General features: G+C 46.5%; 1 protein-coding gene across 1 annotated transcript; it reads left to right on the forward strand.

Annotated features, from left to right (window-relative positions):
• The first annotated feature begins 1,823 nt into the window (after window positions 1-1,823).
• LOC142080965 (carboxypeptidase A2-like) lies at window positions 1,824-10,708 on the forward strand. The gene is made up of 11 exons (XM_075147339.1): window positions 1,824-1,903; window positions 4,330-4,411; window positions 5,221-5,355; window positions 6,097-6,192; window positions 6,798-6,899; window positions 7,074-7,175; window positions 7,915-8,025; window positions 8,388-8,478; window positions 8,876-9,075; window positions 10,059-10,143; window positions 10,389-10,708. The coding sequence occupies exons 1-11, from the start codon at window positions 1,839-1,841 to the stop codon at window positions 10,574-10,576; spliced, it is 1,257 nt and encodes a 418-aa protein (XP_075003440.1). The 5' UTR covers window positions 1,824-1,838; the 3' UTR covers window positions 10,577-10,708.
• The last annotated feature ends 4,000 nt before the right edge of the window (window positions 10,709-14,708 follow it).

Below are 14,708 nucleotides of genomic sequence, written 5' to 3' on the forward strand. Positions count from 1 at the left end.
AGGCCATAAGCTACAGGTGGGATTTGACTTCCACCAGAATTACTGTAGCGCTAGAAACAGGAAATTCTCATGATGGTTCCTGTCTCTTAGGATAAATTCACGTTGTCTGATTTACGTTGAGGGGAGTGGAGATCTGCTTGTTTCCCAAGGACTGGGTTAGGTTAAACCTCAAAGACCTGGGGACTGGCAGGAACATTCCTTACCTCCCTGCAGGGCGTATGTTCCCCACAGTGTGCCCCCAAGTTACAACAGTTGCAGGATGACTAGTTCCTATATGTCAAAACAGCCAGAATCCCTGCCTGAGGCTCCCTTTGCTCCCAAAAACAGGAGGCCTGGCCGTACAAAAGACTTGCTTGGAGTCTGCTGTGAACACATGACAAGAAGCCCCTGCCCCGGCTGCGGAGGGGTGGGTGGGAGTGGAGATTGGAGAAGGACAAATACTGAGAGCGGTACGGGTGAGATCCTCTGGGCATTGTCAGAGACTTCCTTTCCTCGGTCTCCTGAGATTGACTGCAGAGTAGCTGAACTGTCTCCGTGTTAGTTCCCAGGAACCTGCAGGTATTACAGCAGGGTCAGCACCTGGCTCTTCTTCAGTAACATTTTTAACGGGATGAACAAAAAGTGTATCCTTGGCCCCGTGGCCCTACCTGTCATTCTGGGACAACCGCAGCTGGGTGTTCCCACGACCAAAGGCAAGAGAGATGGTTCCCAAAGCTCAGCCAGGAGACTGCCCGTCGCCGTTACTCCTTCAGCGTAGATAACAACAACTCAAATATCTAGGCACCTTTACGGAAGGCGAACAAGATGGAGGCTATTCCCTGTGAAGCGAGATGTAGACAGAGTCCAGCACAAGAGCAAAGGGACCCAGAGAGCTACTGGGTCAGGGGTCAGCCCCGCAGGCACTGTAAAGCTGAGAGAACCCAGCAGTGGCTGTTCCAGCACTTCTTCGAACCTGTGTCACCGCTTCCCGAGAAGGATACTTCATTAGAAGAGGTTTCTAGCAAGCCTGTCCAAGGAGAAGGGGTCTAGCTGCAGAGCTGAGCTCCTCTAAGTTCCTGTTCACCCAAGGCTTTTTTCTGCTCCTGCTGTACAACTTGCTTTCGTGTGGATCTTGCTGCAACCTTAATTTGCTTGAAGCGCTGGCTGGCTGGATCTGTATGAAACCATCCCAACTGAAGATTGGGGAGGTGCTAGTAATTTCAATAAAGAATATATTTAAACTATATCTTGCTTATATCTAGAAGTGTGTAACTTGTATATAAGAGTGAATTTATAGCATGGCCTTGGCCTAGTCTATCAGAGAGACCTTGTTGCATAGCAGGCAGGAGCCAGAGCCTGTGTGCTATCACGAGAGTGATTTTTTCATCCGATTATTTCTTCATTATTTTGAAGAAATAATCACTCAAATTGACTGTTTTTGCTGGAGTGAGATCTTTCTGCTGGCTACCTCTTTGTAACAAGGAGTGAGCTACTAGAAATCTATTGGAGGAATACCCATGACCAAGAGTCTACTGGTGGAGCTCCTCACCCCCAGTGAGAGCTGGGATGACGTTGAGTTTGACTCTGTTTTCCTCTAGCTAGAAAAATGTGTAAAAGGACACCGAGGAGGTTTGTGGGCAAAGCTTTGAAAACGACTCCTCCCTTACAGGTTTGAATGTGTCAGTGGAAAATTTTTTGGAGGTGAAATTGGCCTCCTGTCTGTTGGTTGCCTTGAAAGCTCTGATAAATGTGAGAATGTAGTCACATGGAATACAGATATGTTTTATCTGCAAAAGGGTTTCTTAACAAATCCTGTATAAATTCACCTTTGCTAGGCTGAGTGGAACTTCACATCAAACATGAAGCTGATTTTGATCTTCAGTGCCCTCTTCGGGGCTTCCCTGTGCCTGGAAACTTTTGTTGGGTGAGTTACGCTTTTGTGGAGGACCTTTCATTTAAGGCCGTATTATCCAGTTGTTGTTTTTCATGATCTTAACTTTACAAAATCTGCTTGGGGCACATTCTTTGCTTTTTATGACTGACTTGTCTTGTTGCTTTGGTACTCCAGTATTTGAAGGAACCCCTCTCTACTTTCATTTGGGTTTTCTAAGGAGAAGGGTCTAGCTGCAGAGTTCCTAAATTCATGTTCACCCAAGGCTTTGATTGTACCTAGGGAGCAGTCTCGAGCCTTGATCTGGAGCTGAACCTCGCTGCAAAGCTTGACTGTTCAGCTTGACAGATCTGGTCCAGCACAGAGCAGAGCCGAAAGACCGGAACCTGGCTTCAGGTTGGAAAGGTCGCTAGCCTCCCTTTGGTTTTGAAGATTCTATTTTCTCTTTAAATGCTTAATTCTTCTCAGAGCCTTTCTAAGCAATGCAAATCCTTATTTCCAACCATTATATTCTGAAGGTTTATCTGTATGTCGCATTGCAAAACTATCTCCTTCTGGTGTATTTCCTCACAGTCTTACTGACTGTGTAAGAAACTTAATAGAAGATGATAAAAAACATAATAGATACTTCCTGAGAAGTAGTAGATAAACACTAGATTCCAGTGAGTAAATCTGTATATGAAGATAGAAGGATTAAGAGTAAGAAGTAATATATGTAGTTTACTAAACCCCTAGGATTTGTAAAGCCAGGAGAAGCTATTTAGATCATTTAATCTGGGCTCTGGCATAATGTAGGCTGGATTCTCATGAATTCATTCGTCAGTCACGTCCAGTAGCTGTCGTTAATGAGCCTCATCTCTTCAGAAGAATCCAATCCAGAAATAAAGCTTATGGTGGTGGAGAATCCAATAATAAGTTATTAATGTGGTAAAGTGCCCTCAGTGTTGATTTAATTTGGTCCATCAAAAGATCTTATACCTCAGCTTGCCAGACTGAGGAACCTGGTGTTAACGAGCGTCTCTTCTCAGCAGCCGAGGCCACACTAGTAAATAAACACACGCATAGCTGAGCTTGTATGCAAGTCCCTTGTTTACCCTGTCTTAAGATGTGTTTTCCAATTCTGCAGTTATTCATGTTGATTTGCTCTGAGTCGTCTCCGTTTTTCAGTGCTGCTTGCAGTGGGTGCCAGCAGAGCAGCTCGGCCAGGTCAGGATATGGGACTCCATGGACTTTTGTTCCGTCTCCAACAGCGGCCAAATGCATATGCCTAGGGAAGAGAATGAAAAGAAACACACCAGATGCTTTAACCACCAAATGCCACTTGCAAACGCAGCATTAACGCTCAGCTCACTTGCAGTAAACCCCAGGCTATACAGCTAAGGAGCACATCGGTGCTTTTGCCTACGATGTTGATCCCAGGCTGTACTTCCAGTTGTTAATTCGTTATGGCTTCCAGGTTTCCTTCAGAATCCCCCCTGGTTCTCCAGAATAGGATCTACTGTCCCCCAGCTGTTGCATTCCCTTGTTGTTCATAGATCCTTTTGTCATCTCGTAAAAGCATTGGGTGGAAGAGACCTCCAGAGGTTTTTAGTCCACCCTCCTGCTCAAAGCAGGGCATGGAGCTGTTTCCTCTTGTTGTCATCCTCTACCGAGAAGTTTGTCATTTTTTTTGTTTCTCCCCGTCAAGTAGTTGTAGGCTGCAATTCGATCAGCCTGAACAAGCCTAGGTTCATCAGCCTGTCCTCGTGGTACTGTTTGCTTGTACCTATTTTACCAAGCAGCCTGCAACATTGTATATTTGAATGGGATATATGTCTTTAGAGATTTAAAAACCACTTAGAGACTGTACATTGTGATCACTGTATGTCGTACAATACATTAGTCTAAGTTAATAGCTGAGGTTACCTCTATAACCGGTGGAGTGAGGTGCTTCCAGGCAGTGAGTCATTCCACTGGAATGGTGCAAGCCACCCTCTGATGGTATCAGCTTCTGACAACACAAGGAAGTTTGTCAACTGTCTTTACTAAACTGAAGAAAGGTGAAACGAATCCCATATTTAGTGTTCCGTTTGCTTTGTTGTATGATGCTCCCCAAACATTTGATCATTTGCAAACTCAACCAGAATTTTTTTTCCTGCAAGTTGTTGACAAAAAATGGCTAATAGATGCAAGACTGATCCTTGGAAACAATTAAAACCTCATCCCCTTGATGTCTTGTTTATGATGAAATCTTAAAAAATGCCATTTAACTAGTTACTAATCTAGTGCACGTATAGCAGGCTGGCCCTGCAGGTTGTTGGTTGAACTCTTGGGTGACACTAAGTCAACTGCATTAAAGAAGTCCATATCGCCTGGTAGCATGCAAGTAGCTACCCACCAAATTCATGGTCTTAGTAACAAGCTAGTTCAACCAGACTCCGTTTTGAGACTGTTTCTGAAGACTTATTTATTTATTGCAGGCACCAGGTTCTCCGAATCAAGACAAGAAATGAGGAGGAGGTTAAGAAGTTACAGCTTTTGGAATCGCTGGAACACCTTGCGGTATGTTATTACCACAGAGGCATTTGCCAATGTTTCAGACTGGGGTAGGACTTACCAGGGTAGGGCTTTGCATCATGTTTGGAAGGTTCATACCATACTGTGGCAGCTGCCATAAATAAATTTACTGTCTCAATACTTGGTGTTTGAGCTGCAAGTTCTAGTACCAGCCTGGTATCGAGGAGTGCCTGCATTCACATTTTCTTCTTACTGGGTTTACAATCATATTTGAATGGATCTGCTCTTAATCTTAGTATCGAAAAACTTGTCTTTAAAGTGCAGATGCTAATGTTTTTGTACTTGTCTCCCAGTGTTGTGGGAGGAATTTATTAGAGTCTGCGTTCTACTGAGGCAGGAAAACACACTATAAAATTCTAGGTTATTACTGTTCTTATTGCCATTGGTGAAAAATATTGATTTGAACAGTATAGAAATGAAAATTCAAAAAGGCCCTACCAAAGGAGAAATAAAACAATAGGTTTCATATTAGCTAGTACTGTAATACGGAGCTTTTCTTGAAACTATTTCTGGTAAAAGGGAGAATAGTAAAATAATCGTCATAGAAGACTAAAATTTCCTCTTGCTGATTTTAGCCTCCTGCGGATCTTTTTTTTTTTTTGTGAGTTTGTCACGTTAACTGATATGAGGTTGTGGTGAGGCTAAGCTAAAGAATGGAGCGTGCTGTAAGCATGACAGGGCACAATACTGCAGGAGTCATTCAATTTGGGAGAAATCAACGTTTCTAAAGCTTTAGAAGAGCTGTTTGCAGAACGCTTTCCCCAAACCAAATCCATTTTCCTTTCTCTTTTCAGCTTGATTTCTGGATAAACCCCTCCACCCCTGACCTCCCTGTGGATGTGCGAATCCCCGCTAACAGCGTCCAAGCAGTCAAAGCCTTCCTGGAGTCCTATGGGATTGAGTACTCCATCCTGATCGAAGATCTGCAGGTGGGCAATGCCATTGGCACGTAGCTTTTATATCCTTCAGAAACAAACAGCGATTCACAATCTGGCCTCGTTCATTAAGTCATGGACTCTTCTATACTCTGCTTCCCATGGGCTCCTCCCCTTATTTTTGTAGTCTGTGGATTAATTTCGCAAAGACAATCTGTGGATCACAGCTGTGCTGGGAAGCTGTGGACATCACTCTGCAGATGCTGTCCAAGACCATGTTGAATAGTGACATCAATAAACTCATAGGTTCCACGGAGCTCTTCTGATAATCCCTGAGGAATTTCCTGTGGTCTTTTAGCCTCAGATGTTTGGGAATCGCAACACTAAAGTTACTCATAATTCAGTAAACTGTGTTAAGAGCAGCTTGGGTCATAATCTGAAAGCAGTGTACACCACCGTGTGAGAGAAAAGTCACCCCTTTGAGCACTAATCCAACATTTCTTTATGAGTAGTAATCCCAAAATGGCATCTAAAGTAGCATTAGCTCGGCAGAAACACTGCCTTTCCCCCCCCCCCAAGCTTTCCAACGCTATTCTTGTTCATCTTAACAAGCATTTAAAACTTAACGCTGACCGTTTAAACACTGGTATTCTTGCCCACTTCTCTTGCTCCAAGCTGTGGGTCTGGGGCTGGAGCCAGCATGCAGCTTCACCATTTCGTTATTTGACATAAACACTTGGTCAGAAGTTTGCAAATTAAGCAGGCTTTTCTGAACATTTGAACGGCTTCTTTTAGGTTGTTCTAGATAAAGAAAAGGAAGATATGGCCTATAGTCAAAGGGATCGCAGCAGCGACAGCTTCAACTATGGAACTTACCACACTTTAGATTCCGTAAGTACCTCAGCTTTGGGGGAAAAGGATTCTTTTTTCTGGCCTTTTTCCATGCTGTCTTCAATCAAACATCCTATATTAAGATCTAAAATGTCTTTCTGGCTTCTTTTGGCACGTGGTTTTGTTTTTAAATTGATTAATTTTGTGGTCAACATAATGACCCAGCACTTTCCCTGACAGTGTGTTGGAACAGACAAGTGTTGATCATACTTTTTTATAAACTGTTCTGCAGAGTTCTGTCAAAACCTGACAGATCCTCAAAAGAGATTGAGAAATAAATGAATCTTGAAGTAGGGAAATATAGGAAGCCAGTAACCATCAAGCAAAGCAGACAGTAAGGTATTTTTACTACCAGATGTTCGTAAAGAGGATTTTGAACTTATTCCTGAAATAAGTAGATCTTGACGGTACAGCAGTGCTTCCTTCTGCTTTGTGATGTTAGGAAAAGCACTGACTACACTGACATAAGGTGAGATGGGGCTTTGAAGAGGTCATAATAACAAAGGCAAAAGGAGAGAAAAGTAGATTTCATCAGGGGCTACAATTGTTCTGGGCAGTACTATACATAAATGTAAAGTAAATGTCATCATGACTTTTCATTTCAGATTTATGCGGAACTGGATCATCTTGCATCTGAGTATGGCCACATTGTCAGTAAGCTCCAGATTGGGGTATCCTATGAAAAGCGGCCTTTGTATGTGCTCAAGGTACGACAGAGAACATATCACAGAATGTGTGCATACAGATGTGTATACATATACTAATATACGTATGCATTATAGATACAGCACAATTCAGTCCAAAGCATCCCAATCTATTTGGGATGTTCTCGACTAAAAGGTGTCAGTGAGAGTTTGAAAACTTTCTGTTTTGTTTAACAGTTCAGCACCGGAGGCAGCAACCGTCCTGCCATCTGGATTGACGCCGGTATCCATTCCCGAGAGTGGGTTACCCACGCGACTGCAATCTGGATAGCTAGAAAGGTCACTTCAGCAGTGATTGATTTTTCTTTTCTCTTGGGAATGCCTCTAACTATTTAAAAGTATATCACACCTATGTGTGTTTAGCCAGCTCTGCTAACTCTCCTTCACCCCTCACAGCCGACTCCAGAGAGAATATGGCAGCTGCCTAGACAAAGAATTGAAAAATGCTGTGTATTGTTAGAACAGCTGGGTTTAGGTAGACAAAATGTAGTAGTTCAGGTGAAATTGTTGAGGACTGCAGGGCTGATAATTACACAAATAACCAAGGACTTTGAGATTAGTTTGCTGCTTCGGTCTGCCGACACAGAGAAACACTGTGCGGTTGGTTACCTTCCACAAAAGTGCCAAAACTTCCAGCTCTATATAAGTGAGCATTTAAATTCTGCTGAAAATGACTAAGCCACCAGAGAAGTGCAGCGCAGTTGTATATTCCCAACCTGGCTAATCCATCTCAATCTTAGTGCCAGACTTGGCCCATTCTCTGGAACAGGCAGGAGAACATTTTGTTGCCCTCTTCCATTAACTTCCTGTCTTCAGAATAAAATAGTAAAACAGATTCATTGCCCTCTCCAAGCTCCAAGTCTAACAAGGAACAGTTATGGCCAGCAGAAAATTAATGTTTCTTGTTTGCCTGCCCCGAAAACCAGATTTGCCTCTGTACCTAGCTGTTAGAGTGTAAGCGTGCGGGAAAGAAATATGCTCAAATATAATCACAATGTACCATATTGTCTCTGCTTAGATTGCCTCCGACTATGGGACGTCTCCATCCATCACCTCTCTGCTGAACAAAATGGACATTTTCCTGCTGACAGTCTCAAACCCTGATGGATATGTATTCACTCACACCACAGTGAGTAAGCGTGCTGTGTGTCTAAGCTGATTTAGAAAGCTGTCACGCTCTGCCAAGCGAACAATAAATGCGAGGGAAGTAGGCTCTGAAAGTCCATTTCTTAATGCTGTAAGAAGGAGTTACAAAAGAGTTGGGCAGCCAGAGATACTAATTACTTGTCTAACCCATCTTAACCCTCTGTAAAATCACCAGCCCTTCGATTTTTGTCCATTGGCCCATCTCAGCAGTCAGCCCATCAAAAATAGTCTTAGGCTTGTGCCTAGGATCTCTTCCTGGTGAATGGCAACTATTTCTGGGCAGCAGTTTTAATGCAAGGACCGAGATTTGCTCCTTTTCAAAGCCATAGTGTGTGTTTGTTTTAGAATCGCATGTGGCGGAAGACCCGCTCCAAGAATCAAGGCAGTCCGTGCGTTGGAGTTGATCCAAACCGGAACTGGGATGCAGGTTTTGGAGGTAGGAATAAAGTTTCTGGATTCTGGCTGTCACTAAGAAGAAAGTTCCCTTTCATGTTCCGGGATCCTGTTACACAGGACCAGCAATTGCCTTAATATATAAGGGATTCAGAAAGAAAATGGTCAAATAGGATGGTAGCCGTCTTTTGTGAAGATAATTTCGCATTGATTAATTGCCGGTGAGCACAAGGTGAAGGAAGTAATCTGTATCTTCTAGAAGTATGTCCCTTGAGTATTCATGCTCTGTCGCTGCTGTTCGAGCATTTATCAGCGCTTAAGGCCTTGCCTTTGCCTGAAGACCTGTTCTTAGGAAAGCCCGGCTTTGTGTTGGTCCACTTTGACTTTTCATGAATTCCAGTTCTCACAGGTTTGCATTTGTTCCTCCTTTGCACCAACAGGTCCTGGAGCCAGTAGTAATCCCTGTTCTGACTCTTACCGTGGGCCCAGTGCCAACTCGGAGGTGGAAGTTAAATCTGTTGTCAACTTTATTAAGAATCATGGAAACATCCAGGCCTTCCTCACCCTCCACAGCTACTCTCAGCTCCTGATGTATCCCTATGGCTATAAGTGCACTGAACCGGCAGACTATGCTGAGCTGGTGAGACGTGGCTTTAGCTTCCTCTGTTCTGTCCAGCTGGCTTTCTGTACTTACAGTGAGAGATCAGGATTAAAACAAGAGGCTAATGCCATCCATAACAGTAACCGTCTGTGAGAGCGAACAAAAACCTGGTGTAATGCAATGCCTTTAAAAGAGAAGTCTTGGTCGTACGCAAACACGTGCCATCCCCACCCATTCTCAGCCCTCTTTGCTCATCCACGTCTCCTTCTTTCTGCTTTAACGACAGCATCACAGCTGTAATAATATCTTTGAGGCGATATGGATCTCACAATCATAATTCAAATGGAAAGGACCTCTGGAGGTTTCTAGTCTAACCCTCTGCTGAAAGCTTTGGGGTCAGAGCCAATTTCGAGATCAGATCGGGTTGCTTAGGGTTGAGTTTTGATTGATTGTTTTGATTTGTCTAAAGACAAATTCCGCAGCTTCTTTGAGCCCTTCCCAAAGTTTCCCCACTGTCATGGGGATTTTCTTTTTCCCTAATACCTAAATGCAATTCCCCTTGTGGCAATTTCTTGCCACTCATCCTTTTTCCCTTCCCCTCCAAGAAGAGCCCGGCTCTGTTTTCTCTACAACCACCCGTTACGTAGTTGAAGTGAGCACAAAGCTGACCACTGACTGTTGGAAGATTTCCGACTGCCTTGGGATTTTCTGGTGTATCTTGAACCTTCTCTTGACAAGACAGTTGCTGAGATGAAACACTGGATGATCAGATATAGAACCTGCTATGATTTAATTCACCTGCAATGTCACCTCTCAAAAATATTGTGGAAACTGTGAGTGCTGTCACTAGTATGAGTGATTAAGAAATGGATTGATTTGGCAGTAGTTTATTGGGGGGTGTGAAAGATTGGAGGTTTTGTGAAAGATTGTGGAGATTTCCCTGAGTATGGTTCAGGTTGGTGAAACCTTAACATTTAGTCTCATTAAGCGTGGCTACTTTCTGACCATCTTCTCCTCTCCAGGATGCCTTGGGAAGAGCTGCTGCCAGTTCCATCCAGTCCCTGTACGGCACCACCTTCACAGTGGGGAGCATTTGCACTACTATCTGTGAGTATTTTGCTAGTCTGAGCTTTTATGGGCTGTCCCAGGGCAACAGTCTCTGTCCCTCCCACAAGGCCTCTCCCTCTTGGAAGCAGTGATGCTTCTGTAGAGTGACACCGCCGGTCAAAGATCGGAGCTGAGTGTTCGCATAAAAACCTCATAGGTTTCCCTCACAAATATAAAAAGTAGGACAGCAGAACTCAAATCAATCCTCTGTTCACCCCTCTGGCTCTTCTCCCTTTCTCTTTCAGACCAAGCCAGTGGAGGCAGCATTGACTGGAGCTACGATTACGGCATCAAATACTCTTTTGCCTTTGAGCTGCGAGACACGGGTCGCTACGGTTTTCTCCTGCCAGCCAGCCAAATTATCCCAACTGCAGAGGAGACCTGGCTGGGTCTGAAAAAGATCATGGAGCATGTGCGAGACAATCCGTACTAAAAGCTGGGGTGGGAATCAGCTGTCTGTGGCAGCAAGCTCCTAAATCCGCTTCCCTTGGTGTGCTTGAGACAGCTGTAATGATATGGCACCTGGCTGAATAAAAACCCTGTGTGTGCATTCTTCCTACAGCAATACGTGTCTGCGTATAAAAGATGTTTCATGCTTGTCTTGTTCGCTGCATCTCTGTGTGCGTGGTAGAGCCCTTAGAAGGCGTCACAGATTTTAGGACTCGGTTGCGGTCCACCTCAATGAGCCACAGTAGGAGCAGTGACAGGAGGAGGATGGAAGATGTGACCCCTGGTGTGGTTATTGAGATGTCAGAGTGCGGTGGTGCATTCCCCCCCTCCCCACCACCTCCTGGGCCGCTCTGTGATCTCAGAAACTCCCATGAAACCTTGGCCTTGGTGTAACGAGTCAGGCGGTGAAGCGTCCCTTGACCGCATCAGGAACTCTTGCGTAGCTGAAGTTGGGGAATGTACTGACCGCACCAGGAACTTCCGCAGCCTGGCCCAAGTCGGGGACGAGAATGGGGATAATCGTCATCCCCTGATACACTTATCTGAGTCGTAGCTCAAGTAGAACGATACGATTGTTACTGAAACCTTGAGAATTTTCATGGATTCACGAAGCCAATCATCTTGCGACCCTATAAACAGCGGTCCTAAGTGAGGCCCTTTGAGCTCTCCTGGGCCGCAGCGGGCTGTGCCCAGCACCTCCCCGAGCGGGACGTCTCTCAGAGCTCACGAACTCTCGAGTGTGCGATATTTGGAGGACGATGGGATCTGGGCTGAAACACTCCTTGACGCTCAACCCCTCGTCCGTTGAGAAATGCCAAGACATTTGATGTGAATATTGCACTGGTCTCGAGGGGAATGTTTAACAGGTACACCTTTGTATATAGAATCATAGAATCATACAGGTTGGAAAAGACCTCTAAGATCATCGTGTCCAACCGTCAACCCAACACACCATGTCCACTAAACCATGTCCCTAAGGGCCTCATCTACACGTCTTTTAAATACTTCCAGGGATGGGGACTCCACAGCCTGTTCCAAGGCCTGACCACTCTTTCATATTTATCTATCTTTGTGCTTGTGTGTGTGTGTGAGCTGATAGTAAGGTGATTAATTGCTACTAAAATCTTATGACCTATCTTAAAACTGTGAATGAACCTTAAGCTGCCGTTGAACGCATACAATCCCTTAGACACAAACCGTTGTCCAAGTCTGGGACTAGGAGTTGATCCAGCCGGGTCTTCTCTGAACCTCGTGACTCACCGGGAGGCTCTCCTTACCCTTTTTGTATTAGATACAAACCGTTGTCCAAGTCTGGGACTAAGATTGGATCCAGCCGCACCTGCGCTCCATCAGGAGTGTAGAAAGCCAGGGGGTCTTCTCTGAACCTCAGCGGGAGGGTCTCCCTTACCCTTTTCATCCTTGGCCTCTGTATAAGTCATTCTAGCTCGATTCTAACTCGATTTTCCTTTGTGTGCTTCATCCGTGTAGTAAGTGATAGAGTGAACCTTGCCATCGAACTCTGCTAAGTCGCGCTTTTATAAATTTCTATTAAAATCACTTTCTGCTAATACCTTTGACAGTGATTCTTTCTGTGGCCTCTAAACCACTCGTTCGCGATGCAGAGTGACCTCCGGTGAGATGAAGAGAGCCTTTTCCCACCCAGATAAACAAGAAGGCAGCCGAGGGACTTGCGTCAGTGCAGAGGCTGAGGGGAGATTAAGAGCAGAAAGGTGCGCTGGGAAAGGAGGAGATGCTCGTCCCCCAGCTCGTGACTGCAAACTGTCCTGCCTTGTGCCCTCTGCAGCTCCGTCTCTATTAGTAAATGCAAAACGGATTTGCTCCGAGCAACGCTGAGCCCTTAGCAGCGTCTTGTACCCCTGCAACCCTCCCCGCCCGCGCAGTAACCCCCTCCTCACAGCCAGCCCTGACACCCTCCCGGCGTGCTGAGGGTGCAGCTTTTCTAAAGTGTTTCTGAAATTTGTGGATTGAAAGTGCTGTGAACTCTTCAGAGCTGCTGAAGCACCGGAATGATAAATTACATCATCTGGAAAGTTAATTGCTCCCCTGCTGCAGCAGAGCTACAGCTGGGGGGATTAGTCGAGCCTGATTTACGCTCTGCTCGGGTAGCGTCTGGTCGCTGCTTAGACAGGGAAGAATTTCTTTTTTGTGCATAACCGCTCCCTGTTGCCGCTCTTGTAACACGGGGGGCTCTGACAGAGCTCGCTTCTGGGGGCAGAACAGGCTGCTGCAGAGGGCCTGATGTCAAGCAGCGTAATCCAGGCTGTGAGACTGATTAAAGGAATTTAATTTCCTTTAACGAACCTCAGGATGCTGCCAGGCCACTGACCGCTGGTGGGAGGGGGGGATCTCCTGCCCTAATGTCCCCATATATTCGTCCTGCCCCTTTTCTCCCTCCCAGATTTGCCCAGTGGGCACGGTTAGAGGGAGGATGGAGGTGGGAGGACGCCTGCTCTCATCCAGCGCGGCCAATCCGCAGTCCCTCCAGAGCCTGCCTCCCGCGTTCTGTTGTTCACCCTGCTAATTTCTTGGGGATTAAGAGCAAACAGCTCAGGGCCGTGCATGGGAGCTACCGAAGGATCAGAGATTAGCAATCCCTGCTGCTGTTGCAGTGATTATCGAGTCTAACAGGTTTATCTCCATGTCCTGTGATCCCCGGAGCAGCTGGTGAGTTACTCACTCCTCCGTCAGCGTGACAGGAGAGCAAACACGCCTGATGCAGCGGGTAAAATCAGACTCAAAGGACGCGGGGCTGTTGGCAGGGAAAGGAAGGGGAAGGTGCAGCTGAGGCTTTGGGAAGCACCACGTGGGTTTGTTTTTGGGTTAAGCGTAGCTGTTTTGGAAAGCAAACCCGAGCGCGGGGCAGCCGGGTTTCCATCCCCTCCGCTCACGGTCCCGTCCGGTGGCACCTGCTTCCCAAACTGACCCACCCTTCCAAAATCCCCGTCCTCCAGCTGGTGATAAAAACACCCCTGGTAAAACCCGGCTGATGGGGGGGAGCCGAGGGCACACGGTTGGCTCCTGGATCCGGCCGACCTGCTGCCACCGGAGCGGGGACCTTGTGGCAAGTGGTGGGTAGGAGCTGCAGAGCCCGAGGAGCCTCGGCTGGGGTTGTAGACCTGTGGCCTCACCTGTGGCTTTGAAGCTCCATCCCACCATCCAGGTCTTGAGGCCACCTGAGCCCTCTTCTTGTGAGTGTGTGGCTTGATGACAACTGCATCCAGTTTTTGGACCCCTGGCACCAAAGAGACCTGGAGCAAGACCAATAGAGGCCACCAAGAGGAACATGAGGATGTGTCCCATGATGGGATACTGAGGAAGATGGGCTGGTTTGGCCTGGAGATGAGACAGCTTTGGGGTAGGGGGACCTAGCAGGGACCCTCCCATCCCTCTGAAGAGGTTATTGAGAAAATGGAGCCATGCTCTTCCCTACAAAGCGTGATGGGAGAGACAACAGCATCAGCTGACGCAAGAGAGAGCCAGGCTGGACATAGGAAAATGCTTTTCCACCAGGAGGACAGTACAGCAGTGGGACACATTGCCCAGAGGGGCTGTGCAGCCTCCATCCTTGGAGGACTCCAAGACCCGACATGGAGGGACCTGGGCTGCCCCCAGAACTGAGCTTGCTTTGTCCAGAGGGTCGGATACAGACTCCTGCGGTCCCTTCCCACCTCAACTACCCCATGATCCTGCCTCAGTGAGGACCTCTACCCTGGCACCACCAGCCAGGACCAGCTCACCAACGTCACCGTTTCCACGTTATGAAGTTGTAACGGATCCCTGACCAGGGCACCTTCCCCATGGCTGTCGGCGCAACCAGAATGACGGCCTGGTTTTAATGGGAAAAAACACGGTTACAAGATGTCTGCTAAAAAAACGACCAAGACAATGTCTGCCAGCCTGGGAATCCAGCCCGGGAACCTGGAGCATCCTTGATAAGCGCGGGCGGGAGCTCGGGGCCATCGTAGGTAAGCGCACACAAAGACACTGCTGTAACCCGGGGAACAAAGACTCTGCTATAACCTGCGGAACAAAGAAACCACTATAACGCACTGACCTCCTAAGACAGCAGAAGTCAGCAACGGCTGCTCCAGGAG

Source organism: Calonectris borealis, chromosome 1 (genome assembly GCF_964195595.1).
Source record: "Calonectris borealis chromosome 1, bCalBor7.hap1.2, whole genome shotgun sequence".
Taxonomy (NCBI): domain Eukaryota; kingdom Metazoa; phylum Chordata; class Aves; order Procellariiformes; family Procellariidae; genus Calonectris; species Calonectris borealis.

What these genes read in the sequence shown, in the direction of transcription:
- LOC142080965 (XM_075147339.1), top strand. Translation starts at nt 1,839, where the DNA reads ATGAAGCTGATTTTGATCTTCAGTGCCCTCTTCGGGGCTTCCCTGTGC. An exon ending in AATCGCTGGAACACCTTGCG is followed by an intron (nt 4,412 to 5,220) that starts GTATGTTATTAC and finishes TTCTCTTTTCAG; the next exon opens with CTTGATTTCTGGATAAACCC. An exon ending in CTGGGATGCAGGTTTTGGAG is followed by an intron (nt 8,479 to 8,875) that starts GTAGGAATAAAG and finishes TTGCACCAACAG; the next exon opens with GTCCTGGAGCCAGTAGTAAT.